The sequence below is a fragment of the Ostrinia furnacalis genome, unplaced genomic scaffold, assembly GCF_004193835.3.
Source record: "Ostrinia furnacalis isolate ACB-3 unplaced genomic scaffold, ASM419383v2 OfSCF0322, whole genome shotgun sequence".
NCBI lineage: Eukaryota > Metazoa > Arthropoda > Insecta > Lepidoptera > Crambidae > Ostrinia > Ostrinia furnacalis.
The window spans coordinates 1,748,942-1,764,304 of record NW_021130561.1 but is presented as its reverse complement, the minus strand read 5'-3'; the positions used below and the strand labels follow the sequence as shown (position 1 = coordinate 1,764,304).

Sequence of the window (15,363 nt, the reverse complement as noted above, 5' to 3'; positions counted from 1 at the left end):
AAACGCGTCGTCAATGCCTAATATTAGTATTTAGCTTGCGTAACAGCTAACAGCTCGCCGGATTCGCACGTTTATGAACAAATTTATATGAATACGTATTGACATCTGGAATTAAGACCGCGACGCTATTTCGGTTCGCCTTGACATAGAAGATACGAGTGGGCGCGATTAAATAATATTAATTTATCTTGTCTATATCAGAGACTATAGTGTGGCACGCAATATTTGTTTTGGAGTTTTATTTGACACATTTGGTCAATTTTTTTACGGCAGAGACTTACGGCCGAATACTGAAACACTACTCAAATCTGTCACTCAGCTGACGGGCTCCTAAATTTAAGTATCCTTCAATTTTAAATGGTAATCTCAAACGCCACTCAACGGATTTGAAGCCGTGATCAGCTAAGCAGCTCTCAAATGTTTACCTACTGGCAACATTTACCAAAAAAAGTATGTTTTCATTTACACAAATGATAACTTTACGTTTTATATCCATTACACGCAGCATCGTTTGGTTATGTATTGTCTTTTATGGAAATATACTCAATCAACTTAACATAGAACAGTTTATTTTTAGTTTCTATTATATATAAATCTCGTTTTATCATATAAAAAAATTAATGCTTGCATTTTTATTTAATTAAAAAAATAATTTTAAAGGTGATACTTTTTATTGTTGAAATCTATTAAGTGGCGATCGTGGACCGAAACGTAACCACAATTGACATTTAATTTTATCATTGTTGACAGAGTATCAAATTGACAAATCAACAACTCTTGGAAATGCTGCTATGCGATGTCCCCATATTCCTCAGCAATAGGCATGTTTATGTAAAGCGATTTCATGGCAGCTATTTTGGTTGTTACTTTGTGCATTAGTACGATGCACAGTTGGCTGTTCGATGTAGAAGATACCCATATCACAACCCGATATCACCTAGTACACGTTCATAACGTTCCCGTTGCGTAGAACAGTAGGGTTTATAATAAGTATTTGGTCCACTGGTTGTATGGCGTTTGGTGAGGGGTTTCAAAGAGCTTCCAAATTATGAATCCAGAAACAACACCGTTTCTTTAGAGACGCGGAATCTCGCTCGGAATTGCATGTCATTATAATAATATTTTTCAATAGCGTTCAGCCTTATTGCGTTCCTGCGATTAGATCTAGGTATTTTCTCGAAGCTCGAAAGAAATGATAACGATGACACACATTATTTACCACTATTTAGGTCGATTTAGGTATAAGAATAGGATTTAAGATACCGCGCAAGCACTCTCAAATTTAACAGCTGCTTAAGACGATTTGACAGTTGTTTGAGTAATGCTTACCGTTGAATGGCGTTTCAGTATACGAAAATTCATTTGAGTGGCCCTTGAGTGCACCTTAATTTGAGAGGTGCTTAAAAATTGAGAACTGCTCAGATATTGTTTTGAGTATGCGAAATGTAAGTTTAGGAGCTGCTTAACTATTTGAGAAGCCGTCAAATATTTAAATGGCGTTTCAGTATTCGGCCGTTAAACTTTTGGAATTCAGCTTTCGCAGTTTTTGCGCAAGTAGATTAGAAAATAAGATGCTTTATTACTATAATTTAAGACAAATAGATTCAGAGTTCACCACTCCCCTAAAATACAAGCAATAAGGCTGGTATTGTCATTCCTTTCGGACTTTTCAGCTGCATTTTTTTCCGTTAGCAAACAGACGGAAAATAGAAATAGTCGTCAGTTTTCAGGGGGTTGGCAAAACGAATCTAATTCGAGGTTAGTTCCCGAGGGCTTGTCACATGCAGGCCCGTTCGATCCCGATATAGTGCCACCACTTAACTATCCAGATGGATAAATAAATTGGACAAAACGTGAAGTTGACTGCACATCGACTTATTTCTCCGACTACATTTTTCAGTTGTCCAGAAAAAAGGTATCAACCAGTAGAAAATATGATGGTTAAAGTAACTGTAGCACTGGCGATAAATACAAATTTATGAAGAAAAATACATTCCAATGTAATATTTCCTTGAGTGTGTTCACATTTAGATTTAGTGAGCGAAATAGAATCCGATGTAAGTATAAGTATAGCTTAGTCAGCGGGCCCGAGACGTCCGGGTACATATTAAACTCACAATGCGGAAAATAATATGAATACGTTTGCTGCGTCTACATTTTGGTACTAAAACAGATTTTGTATTCACTTTTGAAATTGGAATGAAAAATATCGAACATTTTGTAGATGATTTAACCATAGGACATAATGTAGACAGAAATAAGAAATTTCTCAAAGATATTAAATGAAAACCATTAAAATAGAGCTTGGCACAATTGGCTTTACACGACTTCATTTAACAAAGCCGCCGTTAAATTGTAAACGCCATAAACTAAATAACCGTGTTATTCAGGACATCGGTTTTATTCTCAACTCGCTCGTTATCGCGACGTACGTTTTTAATCCGCACTATGCATGCATTTTATTTTTCACTCAAGCTTTAGTCGCGCCGCGGTTCGTTGTAGGGTCGTTGGAAGCTCTCACAACAATGAAAAATGTAAAAGCAACACGAACTGACTTTTGCGAGAGTAATATGTGTATTATGACCAGATATTTTATGATGCGAAATTCGGAAACAAAAATATTTTGCGTTAAAACATTTAGAACAAAACATTTTATTAACTAGTGTTTTCCTCTTCAAAAGTTCATATTATTAAACCTTTAGTTTAGATGGACTTGCGGATGGCGTATATGCAAATTACCGTCGCCACATCTACCTGCACTCTGCACGTGAACAGAAACAGTTTTAACGACACCTTTCAACTTTAGAAGTTGCGCCGCCTCGCATAATACGACACTGACGAGTTAATAGCCCTGACTGAACAACACTCGTGAAACTTTTTTAATATGCGGACTATATTGATGATATCATGCTAATTTCTACTGCATTACAAGAACATCAAGGTCAAGCACAAGAAGTAATTAACTAACGAAATAGCTTTATATCTTTTAAGAATAACAAAATCAATGAAACATTCAGTTTCACAAAACATTGAATTTCTAGTTTGATGATTACATGCATAATAATTAGCGCGTGAAATATTCATTCAACAAACTATAAGTGATACGCGTACAAAGTCAATTTACCAATCGAAATGGAAGGTTTACAAACACAAAGCCGGCGGCATTACATTGTAACAAATTCCGGTTATGTCCGCTTTGCGAATATTCATTATTATTCAGTTAGCACGCGCGAATATTTTCACTGCGGCCTCCTGTTTTATATCTGTAGAAGAGGCACAGCATATGGAAATGTTTAACTATGAATTTATGAAGATAATAAGGTTTAAATTGACTGAAATATTCTTATAATGACCTAATCTTAGGAACTTAATCTCTCGGCAACAAATCCGTTAATGCATCAGGTATTAAATCATCCTTAAAGACAGCCGACAAAATGAGTGCTGTATCATCAAATTACTGTGGTTTACATACAAAGGTAAAAAAAATTGTGATACTTCACCAGTACATCACTCATTTATTTCATCATTGCAGGGAATGTTTATTGTGCTTTAATCTTTATGTAACAATTCTAGATCAAATTGAACAATTCAACATTTCTATTACATACAAGTATTTGTGCATGTGACTGATCGCCATCGCGAACGCACGCGTTGGTTTGGCCGAACCTTAACCGAGTGCGCGCGGCTCGCGTCTCTCATTGTTTTGCGTATTTTTTCACAATTTATTTATCCGCTCGGGCGACAGGTGCCGCCGACGGACGATCTACGCCGCGATACGTGTAAACTGCCTCTTAATATTTCATTTCACCTTTTATTTGGGTGCACTCGACCCGAGAACGCTGCAAAACGCGCGCGCAACGTTTTTGAAACGTATTTTTAGAGCATCGAAAATAGAATGTAGTGTTATTGGTTTGATTTTACTCATGAAAGATTCTCGTGTTTGGGGTTATTATACCTTTTCGCGTAATATCGGCTTACTTTGAAATAAAGATTTCATGCTATTGGATACGCTTTGATGTCTAATTAGGGAGCTAATTTCATTCGCACCAATTGAGTAGTAGAGTTTTTTCGCGTGTACAATATTCGTGGCTAGCGGTCAAGACCGCAAAGTTATGAGCCAATTAGCAATAAGCACCATTTTTCAGTTCGAGAACTTAATAGTGAGACAAGTTCATCTAGTGTTCGGTCTTGAAATTAAGGATTAAGCCAAATGATTAGTCGTGTTTTATGCTCCCATAAAACATAATTGCATGTGTGGGTACTGATTTAAATAGTTCTCATAATATAGATAAACAATTAAATTTATTTCAGCCGTCTGTTTAATAAATTTATCAGCCGTCGAGAAATTGAACGTGACAAGAAAATCACCATTTCGCTATGATTAAAAAACAGATACGGACGTCCTATCTCAACTGTATACCTTTCATTTGATACGATATCTTATCTATCACGTACACAGTGCACAATCAATACCACAACAATCAGAGAGACAATTTACTGATAATATTGACAACTATGTTTGCATTCACTATTGATTATTAATAGTAATCATTGGAGAGGTTGAATAAGAGTAGGCGCACACCGTTGATTTTTCGTCGGCCGATAGTTTAGTCGGGCTGTTGATCAGTATAAAAAAAAATCAACGGTGTGCGCCTACTCTAATAATTATTATTTTAACTTAAAAATAGCACTTACCGGGTTTTGGAAGAGGCGTTTTGAGATCGTTGTTGGTTATTTGAGGGTTTTCTTGCACCTAACGAAAAATCCCAAATTAGAATTTGCCGATAAGTTTTATAAACTTTTAACACTTTGAAAGATAGCAAAAAATATGTATACAAGTCCATTGACTATTTGAATAATTGATCATTTCTGCTAAACGCACACTAAACTACCCTTCAAAGTGTTAATAGTCACGTCAGAGCTATCAAACTGACTATTTAGTACATACTAGTAAGTATACTTAATTAAAGACTTTAGTTTTTAAACATTATCAAGCAAAAATTTACTAAGTATTATTAATCTACTGCTGTATTATTAATCATCAATTAGTTAGTTCTTTGTAAATTTCATTCAACTTGACACTACTGTCAAGTGAAATCAAAAATACGTAAACAAGATTATTAATAAAATTTAATTACCTTATTGGTGTAGGGGTTAAAAATAAACTTGTTCTCAAGTTCTTTGCGAGGCGTTGCTGCTATGACGGACACAGGGGTTGGCAATGACTTCATTTCCTGAAAAAAAAAGGACAAAATATTGATAAAATCGAACAAAAAAAGGACAAATTTTATTAAAAAAATCATCTGGATAATACGATAATATCATATTGAATTACATTACATATCTTTCTCTTATCTATAGCATTTGCAAATCCAACATAATTATGTAGTCAGACAATATATTTTTGTTGTAAAATCTATTACAACTAGGTAGATAAAGAAGTGCCTTGATATGATGTCGTCCACTCTATTTTAAGTTACTTCCATAAAATAAAATAACTGTTTTTATCCACCAAGCATATTTGCATAAAATGTTATCTATCTCGTATGAAAGATAAGATATATTTATGTATCATTTTGTTATTGAGCTATAATAAGCAGTGTAAAGTGTAAAAAAAGATAAATAATATAGTTACATTATTGGTAAACAAAGCAATAATATAAAGCGTCAAATAAAGCTAGAAGAATAAAAAGAAATACTAGAAGATAAAGAAAAGGTGAGCATCTTGATAAGTAAATAAGTAGATTGCAAAGTAAATAGGTACATAAATGATAAGATAAGCTTAAATATAATAAAGCTATAATAAAGATTAAGTAACATACCTTTAGTATACTTTCTATTGGCGGCTGACTGCTGTCTATTGCGTTCTGCAAACAATAAAACGGGTAAATCAATAAATTGTAAATTCATAAAACACTCATCTTATCTACGAGGCGCCATAAGGTTGCATGAATGTGTTGCAATACTGTGGAAATCTGTACATAGAGTCAAGCTCTAAGAGAAAGAATGAAAATACATAACCTTGCTTGATTTTACGAATTGATAAACTGAAATTGAAAATCAAACAACACACTGAAAGTTTATGAGCAGTCAGTGTTTCTCTATCAAAGGCTTATGAATTTGATGGAATAAATAGACTGTTGTTAAGTATCGGTACTTTTAAAAAACAAAATTAACATTATCTACAAACATATAGATTTCATTAAACATAAGCAGTTAATTTCATTATTAATACATCATCATCATTAACACATCTGCTAATCAAAACCGCAAATGACGAACAAAATGATCCGATTACTATTCGGAAATCGAATATCATTCAATGGTTGTTTTATTCCTCGCGTATAAATTATCATGAATACATTGACCGCTACAGAAGCCTGGCATTTCCGGTGATACGTTTTTTGTAACACCTGAAAGGTGTGCTCGGATATGATCGCTTGCGTTCAGCTTAGTTGTTACTTTAAGATTGTATTAATATTGTATAATCCACGCCCAGATAATATCTCATACAAAAGTCGCAAGATGCCGCGGGTGGCGGTAGTTCTCACTGCATTTGGTTTGCGAGTATTCGTCAAGCGGAGTATGTCAAAAGAGCACATTCTGTCGTGAGTACCATAATATCAGTTTTTTGTTTGCGAATTACCGTACTCGAGTTTGTTACGCGAGCAAAAGTTCGTTCGTGCTTGATACGAATGCTCAACGAATTTGTTAAAATGACCGCCTTATTAAGTTAAATGGTAATATTCTTTCTTACTGTTTTTGTATAAATATTAGATGAAATAATTTTCATAAATGATGTGTATTGACGACAAGTATCTAATGTAGTTGTTAAACTTTATTGTATAATTGGTAGGAAGGTCAACTCTACTAATTGTTACTACATGCAATAATTATACTGCGTATCTTCACAATTATATGTGAGAAGTAAATAATGTGCATTTAACAAGATACTTGTGTTGATACTTTAATTCACGTCAGCCAACCTAAGAATAAATGAATAAACGAAAAACAAAACGTGCTTTTTATAGTATAATTTTTATGAGCAATAACATGTGCATACCATCTAGAATATCACAAGGGCAAATGTTTACATACTAAGAAATAACTCTTAACTGGGTCGTTATTTACGCTAGTGGCACCGTTTCAATTTAGGTACTGCATTGATAAGCAGTTTATGTTGAACGTTTTATTTCTATTACCGCAGAGTTATGTGTACGTAGCGTTTGATAAGCGCAAGCTGTAAACCATTACAATATAGATAAAACACACAGTAGGCTCTCTACAACTCGTCATCTCTCTACTGGAGCCATCTCATTATTTTCAGCTCTACTGGCACTGGAGCCTTTTCATTATTTTCTGATCTATTCATCTCTCTTACTCATAGTAAAATAAGGGCGGCAGAAAAGAACCTTTGTACCAATCAAAAGATCCCTCTCCAATAAGTCAAGCGCCTGAATGTAGATAGCGTTAGATGAATAATTTTCATTCTTTTACGATGCTCTAGATGGCGCGTACTTGGCTTTTTTTTGCTGAAATTTGTTAGCGAGGGTTTAAAGATAGGGATTAATCATTTACAGTAAATAAAAGACCCAATAGGGTAAAAAAAAAGCACGTTTAAATATTTCTACTCAGAGCTTTTAACGTAGTAACTGAAAAGGTAAATATTATGAATAGACACAGTCGAGACCACTGCGTTTGTTTTTATTATGCATTTGGACACATTGGCACAGTCGAATATAAAACTACACATTTTACGAGTACGCATTACACCTCCTTAGCGAGTACAGCGATTAAATTTAGGGTCCGTTTATAGCTACAATGCTTCGTGATTTACGGTCTAGGGGCAGTAAAAGTATTGTTATTGTTGGAGGATCTGCGTACGGAAAACATTTCTAAACGTTGATGACACCCTGTCTCTTTCTAAAGCGGTGAACGTGAGCGAGAGGATGAATTTACGCAGGAATCCCAAGTGCGTGCTTGGATAGCACTAAGACTTGTTGTGGTTTACACTCGCGTGGCTGTACAATGTTTCATAATTTTATTGGGAAATTCCAAACGAAAGATACAAGCATATTTTAGAGACCATTGTGTACTGAATATGACCATTTCATAGCCTGGACTTTCATTTTGAAGTGTGGGGACCACCTGTGTACATTTAGACACATCAGAACATATTTCAGTAGCAAGCTCGCACCCATTTCAGATGATAGAGTTTTATTTATATTGATATTGATACTAGCTTTCCGCCCGCGGCTTCGCCCGCGTGGAACTTTGTCTGTCACAGAAAAACTTTATCGCGCGCGTCCCTGTTTCAAAAACCGGGATAAAAACTATCCTATGTTCTTTCCCGGGACTCAAACTATCTCTATGCCAAATTTCATCAAAATCGGTTGCGAGGTTTAAGCGGGAAAGCGTAACAGACAGACAGACAGACAGACAGACAGACAGAGTTACTTTCGCATTTATAATATTAGTTGGGATAAGCTTGTCACATGCTGCAAAAAATCGATTAAAATGATTTCACCCAAGCTCCTTTGAATATGAAAATAAACAAGTTTCCAAGTGAACCGAACACAGGCGTGGGAGGCAGCTTTGGAGTTCAGACTGAGTCTAATTCTCCACTGCGGCTCCGTTATATGAAACAGCTTGTTTTAATTTATTTATTAGCTGTTAGCACTAGTTAGTAATTACTAGCCGTCATACTGTCATATCTCACTCACGTCTATATTATATGTCTTGTTACTAATGTAATTTTTACATAAATACTTCCAAGTAAATTAAATTGTCTTCGTTTTCTCCTTTGAAAAACTTTTCGCTAATTTTACTTCGTTAGAGTATTTTGATACTTCTACCTATCAAATACCAGAATAATATTTATTTCAGTGCGAAACTTTACTTAATAAGAAATAAATTCAAAAGCTAACATTGTATGAATGAATATCAGGACAACCTTGCAAGTTACTTTCTTTTAATGGGCTTTTACTAATACATATCCGATATTTTTTCTTGATGAATCGAACCATTCATAAAAATAAACTCACCAAACTCATTTATTTTTGCAAATAAGCTTTTAAAAATCACTTTTACACGTCCCAGTATTAACCCACTGCTTCGGGACAATAAATGGGCCAGTGCCAAGAAGAAGCAGCGCAAGAAACTCTCACTATTCTTGCGTGAGTATAGACTAGAGTAGAGCACTTAGAACAGAACAACGAGCCGCTCTATGAAATGTCAAAAGCTGCAGTCTATAGGTACTCACCATAAAACAATAATAGGGAATGTTTTTACCTGTGTTTGGAATCCGTTCTGTATCCTAAGATGCGGCGGTCGGTGCGACGGCGCAGCCGTCGAGCCGGGAGCCTCGGTCTGTGACAAAAAATATATAAATCAGTATATTTATCTTTTTTTAAAGGCCTTAGTAGTATACTCAGCTATTTGACGTACATAAATAACTAATATACCTGTTAACCCCTACAAGTAAACTAAGTTAGGATTGGGACACTTCAGTTTCATATTTCAGCGATCGACGGGAATCGAACTACCATTCCTCCAAACTAGAATTGATAGTCCGATATGTAAACTTTTTAAATTATCTCCAGCTTGAACGCGTACAGTCCACACCGATCAGAAAATAGGCGTCTAATTTCGATGTACAGTCACGGAATGAAAAGGTTCGTCAGTTTTCAAATTGATTCCTTCAACGAATCGCGAGCACATATTACCTTTTGAAACTATGTTACAGAATAATCTCGAGTTAGAGAAAATAATCTTTAATTGTTCGTCAGTAAAGTTCAAAATTATTCAGATCAAAATTGTTTGACGATTTATCTTGTCAAGAAGATTATTATGATTGATAAACTAAAACCTTCTTGTTGGTTCAACCTGCCATTATTATTTCTTTTAAATAAAAAAAACTCTTGTCAATGGGGATGTTGCCTGGGTCAAAAAGCAAGAGTTTTAATTAGTCCGTCAGTTAACTTATCAAAAAATACTCTACACGTATTTTTCACTTTTTCAAACTAATGAAAATTTAAAGAGATAAAGCGCCCCAAAGTTCATAAGAAGAGGCCCGTGACGTCAACGCTTGCTTAAAAATGCCGCACGTTGTGACGTCGTGCGCAACTTCAACGCACCATAACTATGTAATTATTTGTTAGATTGACAAATAAAAATATACGTGTCCAATATTTTTTGATATTAAACATTACGGACTAAAAAAATTTTTTTAGGCAACTAGCCTATTGGTCAATGTCATCATTGCATTGCACTGATGGGATAGAAAAATAAACAAGCAAAACCTTATTCGTTATATAGCAAACGTCATATTTATTTAAATGTTAGCGGCACTGTTTCTTGCACTGTTATGTTGGCAGGTTTGACTCTTACAGTACCTAGTTCAAGCGAAAACCGACACTAAGGTGACGAACCTTTTCATTCCGCGACTGTACCTATATTAGATCGAGTGTGAGAATAAATAATAATAGAAAGAAAGAAAGAAATAATAAAAGAAAACTTACGAGATTAAAACAGAATCCACATATTGAACGTATAATTTATTAAGTACATGCCAATAATGTCTGCAGTTATCACATATTATGACGATTAACGATAGTGCTATCTAATAACAGCTAATCAATCTTATAATCTGGGTTTTGTCGATATATTGGAAAGTATTTCCTCAAGTTATTCAGGTAAACTGGTTCTTTGTAGGGTTGCCTTAGACCTCAGTAGTAGAATCTATGTATTTGTATTGATAATCTTTTACGTGATGTCACGACATTCCCACAATATCGTTTTATGAACTGATTGTATCGTACCACATCTAGATTGTATTCCAAACACATATACGAGGTAAAATCATATACGAAATTGGATTCAGAATACACCTGAAATATTTGTCGAGTTTTCCGCTATCGCACGACTTATATTGTTGTTGTTTATTTTCTCTGTATTCGCATTTATTTACTTAAATACTACTATAGTTAAAAGGGCCCAATTTGTTCCCCGCACTTGTATATCTTTAATACAGAATGATGTCTGTAGAGAGATTACTCCCAGCAATAAGCCCCCATTCTTGTACCTCAGCCTGACACAGTGTTAAGCCACACAATCACGATGCTAATTTTGTGAAAATGAGCCCCGAATTCTAGGGGATTTGAAGTGAACTCGAGTCTCTTACAAGACTGTCGTTCAGTGTAGAGTTTATTGCCGTGTTTAATTGGTGCTTTGCGTATTTTCTCTTCTAGTAGCAAAAAATTACATAATTATGCAATACTAATTAATTGTTGTCACTTTGATTATCTATAAAAACTTATGAATGCGTCAATTAAAAATACACTAATCAATACTGTCTCAAATATTCTACAACGTATAATTACTAATTTTAGTCATAAAAGATAAAGGACGACTGCATTTCAGAATAAGCGATACACAAAGACATTATTGTATTCATGCCGGTATCCAGCACGAATGTTGTTCCTAAAGTACGATTTTTCAAAAAGACATGATAACATTGAGTATACTTAAAGTATTCTTGGGAGAACAAACGGAACTGCATGCGCGTGGCTCGTTTAAAATTTAAGTTTACCGTACAGAGCTCGTGAAATGCTACCGTACGACACATCGAGTATGCGCCATACTTTATTTAGTGTGCTCAAAAGCTGGACTGCAGGAGATATATCACAATCTTAAATAAATGGCAAGTTATTTATTCATTGTTCTGTTTACTTAGGACTTACGAGCTTTAAAATAAATATTACTTGTAGAAACTAATCTATCTATTATATAAAAGAAAGTCGTGTTAGTTACTCCACTTATAACTCAAGAACGGCTGAACCGATTTAGCTGAAAATTGTCAGGGAGGTAGTTTAGAGCCAGGAGAAGGACATAGGATACTTTTTATCCCGTTATTTATTGCCATTAAGGCGGAACAAAGTTCGCCGGGTCAGCTAGTACAAAATAGATTGATAGGCATGTAATTATACGCTCAATAAACAATTAATCTATGCAAAGCTATTCTCTTTCAATTACAACATAAAATATAATAATTTGTAACTATAAAAACAATAGAATCGTTACGAACGGAACATTCCACTCTCACAATAAACTAATCAGATAATTTGTAAACGTGCACTTGAAAGTTATTTTTGATCTGACAGTATTGCAATCTATCACAATCATCTTAAATTGAGACGTTTGTTTAACATTATCGCCATCGAGTGTTATGGTGCTTGCGTGCGCGTCGATTGCCAATGGGCAATGTATGATTTGGCAGCGAAACGATTTTGGGTCACTAGAAGTTCAATCAGAAGACTATTATTGATGCAACACAATAGCTAACTGACAGCTTGGAAGACCGTGACCTCATACCTATGGATCGATTCTGCAAATCGATTTTAATGTATCTGATGTCTGTCTTTTTCAATCATATCCGCGCGGTAAGAGATAGAGCGTGTGGTCTTCTCACAGAAGTTGGTAATCGAGATATCGCGATTAAATCGATTATGAAAATATGCACGTCGCAACTTGATGTAAGTGTAAAGATCTTTTGAATGTGCCGTGGGTGATTGGTCTTTGATAAACTGAATCATCAGGTTCAACAAAACATTTTCGTATCGGTTACAGCGTGTGGTGCAATCGCGGTTTTTCTAACGATAAGTATTGAAAGTTATGTCGCAATATTATTTATAATTGAGAGCTATATCTCTTGAGCATGTATCTCTTGTGCCGACACGAGTACTACAACTAACCAGGTCAAGTGTACCAGTTTAGTGGTTCAAGGCCGCCCGTAATTGGGTTACTCGTTCAGTGTTTTTAAATAACGATTGAGTGATCTTAACGATGGACATAAGAACTATCATCCTATTACATGTAATGTGACACGTAAATTCCGTAGCTTAAATAGTTACAGAACGATTATTATAAATTGCATGTTCAGTAAAAGTACTTAACAACTTTTTAAAGTGCTTTAAGCTCATGCTTATGAAGTCTGACAAAAACTCCCATAGAGAAAGTAACCTTAAAATCATTTTATCCAAAATCACTTCGATCTGTCTTTTTTACGTAACCACATTTCCCTTTTATGACTCTGGAAAATGGTCTGTCCATACACGATAGCTCGAACTCACTAAAAACCTGAAGTGTACCCTCTGTCGCATAGTGGTCGGCGCATTGGCCAAGGCTTTTTAATACTTTTCTCTGCGTAAAGCGATCGCGATATTAAATGTCAAGTGTTTGGCCTCAACTGTCGCAATAAAGAAACAAACAAACAAATCTCTCACCTTGTTGTAGTTATAGGGGCGGTGGTGGATGCGGCCATTTTGCGGCGCGTGCGACGGCTTCTTGAACTCACTCTCGCGGCGGGACGGGGGACCTGTAACAATAAACACAAGAAATAAGTCATCATAATCGCACTTTGTCCAGCAGTGGACGTCATTTGGCTGAAAAGAAGAAGAAGAAGAATCGCACTGAAGATACAAATGTTTACGCAATTTTTCTTAAACACGACTAGTTATTTCCCACAGCTTTGTTTGGATTTACGCCTTTGGTAAATTAGAAAGTCTTTATCCGACAGTAGAGACCAAGTGAGCTGGTGATGATAATCTCATCATGAGTCTAACCAGTCAGTTAAAAACAATAACAATACAAATAACCATTGATCTCAAACGGAAACGACCCGTGACCTCAAATTGGCCACTGTATGAATTGGCATCACATATCATTTTGGAAACATAACGATGTCATTTATAATACTCTACTTTAGTCTACTTCTTACATTAAAAACATAACCCTCTTTCTGGCGCAGTCTGGTAAAAAAGGTAGTTCTTGTAAAATTCACCCAGATTTTCATACAAAAACTCCCAGCTTTAAAAAGAAAAATTTGCTCATCTTAATCAAACGGAAAAGTAATAGAGATGAAGACGCATTTTCCAAAGCAATAGTTATAATTTGACTTTCGAGTGTCATTTCAGATATAAAAGTCTAACGAGTTCGATTCACTCTAGCTCTACAATAGGCGTACAGCTTTTGTAATATGAGAACGATCTGAAAATTCATTTCAAATCCTAGGTATTAGCACAGTGTTCACTGAATCTAATTTTTATTACAAATGATATCCAGCTGTGAGCAAAAAAGGATCAAAGTTATTTTTTATTGTTATCAAATCAATGCATTTGGTTAAAAAGTTATTTGAATGTTTGTTAGATACAAAATGACTCCGTGGAATATTAAAATTAATTAATAACACTTTGCGTTAAAAATCACACAATAGACTTGAGAAGCATTTCTTTTTAAAGTAAGATTTTATTATTAAAATTTTTTTAGCGAATAGAGTCGTTTCTCAAACTAAATTTTAACATTAAGATTTTGTTAATTTAATTAATAAACAAACAAGTGCGTGTGCGAAAGTTAATTATTTGATGTCAACGCCAAACCCGCGAATGGGCGGGCCGTGATTTTATGGATTAATAAAAGAGTGGGATCACTCCATCCCTCGCGGCGGAGTCGCGAAATCATAAGGCACTTTAACTCCCGCACAACTAAGGATAGTGATGTGCGAGCACTAAGTACGAAATATCGATAATTGGCAAGTGGCTTACACACGGCTCTTGTTACGATTATCCGTGATCGAAATCGTTTGTGTGATAAGGTTGTATAAAATAAAATAAAGTAACGATTTCGAGCTTAGGTGGTAGGTATTCTGGGCGCAAATATTTTAAAACGCTAGTAATATTCGAGACCATCAGCTTTGTTGGCACTCACATACACACTAGTTTATTACTATCAGTTAAGTTAAAAATAAATGTATAATGAAATACATGAAATCATAATTAATTAATCTAATCGATAAAATCAGGTGATCTGTCTGCTCGTTTGCCTCCTGTCACATGAAAAAAAAATTACCAATTAATCGATTATTCATCAATAAACGAACATCGACAATCGATTCCTCTTGGTCATGTCCCCACACTGCCCCAGTGGGTGGCGCCCCCTCCCCGGAGACCGTGAGGGGAATCTCGGAGGTGTTTAGCTGGTTTATGGAGATTGCCATCAGGACAAAGGAGTCCAAGTTACGGCTAGATTGCACGCTGATCCATACTTTACTCTCTGGCTACTTTTTTTCTATGGGACTTATTTAGTTGTTGCCGTAAAATAGTGTTATGTTGTTCAGGATTTGCGATAGTTAGGGAGATATAAGACTCATCGGGGGCAGGCCTCCCACTAGGTGGACCGATGATCTGGTGAGGGTCGCGGGAGGTGCCTGGATGCGAGCGGCGCAGGACCGGTCTTTGTGGAAATTCTTGGGGGAGGCCTTTCTCCAGCAGTGGACGTCTTTCGACTGAAACGAACGAAGACTCATCA

The 15,363-nt window shown here is 35.5% G+C and overlaps 1 protein-coding gene across 2 annotated transcripts in view; it reads right to left on the bottom strand.

Annotated features, from left to right (window-relative positions):
• Positions 1-13,372, bottom strand: part of LOC114360276 (AF4/FMR2 family member lilliputian) — a 59,262-nt gene extending 45,890 nt beyond the window's left edge. Inside the window, exons 1-5 of one of the 2 annotated variants that reach the window (XM_028314919.1) lie at positions 13,284-13,372; positions 9,292-9,369; positions 5,823-5,867; positions 5,139-5,234; positions 4,696-4,753 (exon numbers count right to left, since the gene is read on the bottom strand). In XM_028314919.1, the coding sequence (XP_028170720.1) occupies positions 4,696-4,753; positions 5,139-5,231 (151 nt within the window). In that variant the 5' untranslated portion in view covers positions 5,232-5,234; positions 5,823-5,867; positions 9,292-9,369; positions 13,284-13,372. Of the gene's footprint in view, positions 1-4,695; positions 4,754-5,138; positions 5,235-5,822; positions 5,868-9,291; positions 9,370-13,283 lie in introns of those variants that run through there. The other variant, XM_028314908.1, reaches the window with a different exon arrangement.
• Positions 13,373-15,363: the final 1,991 nt, after the last annotated feature.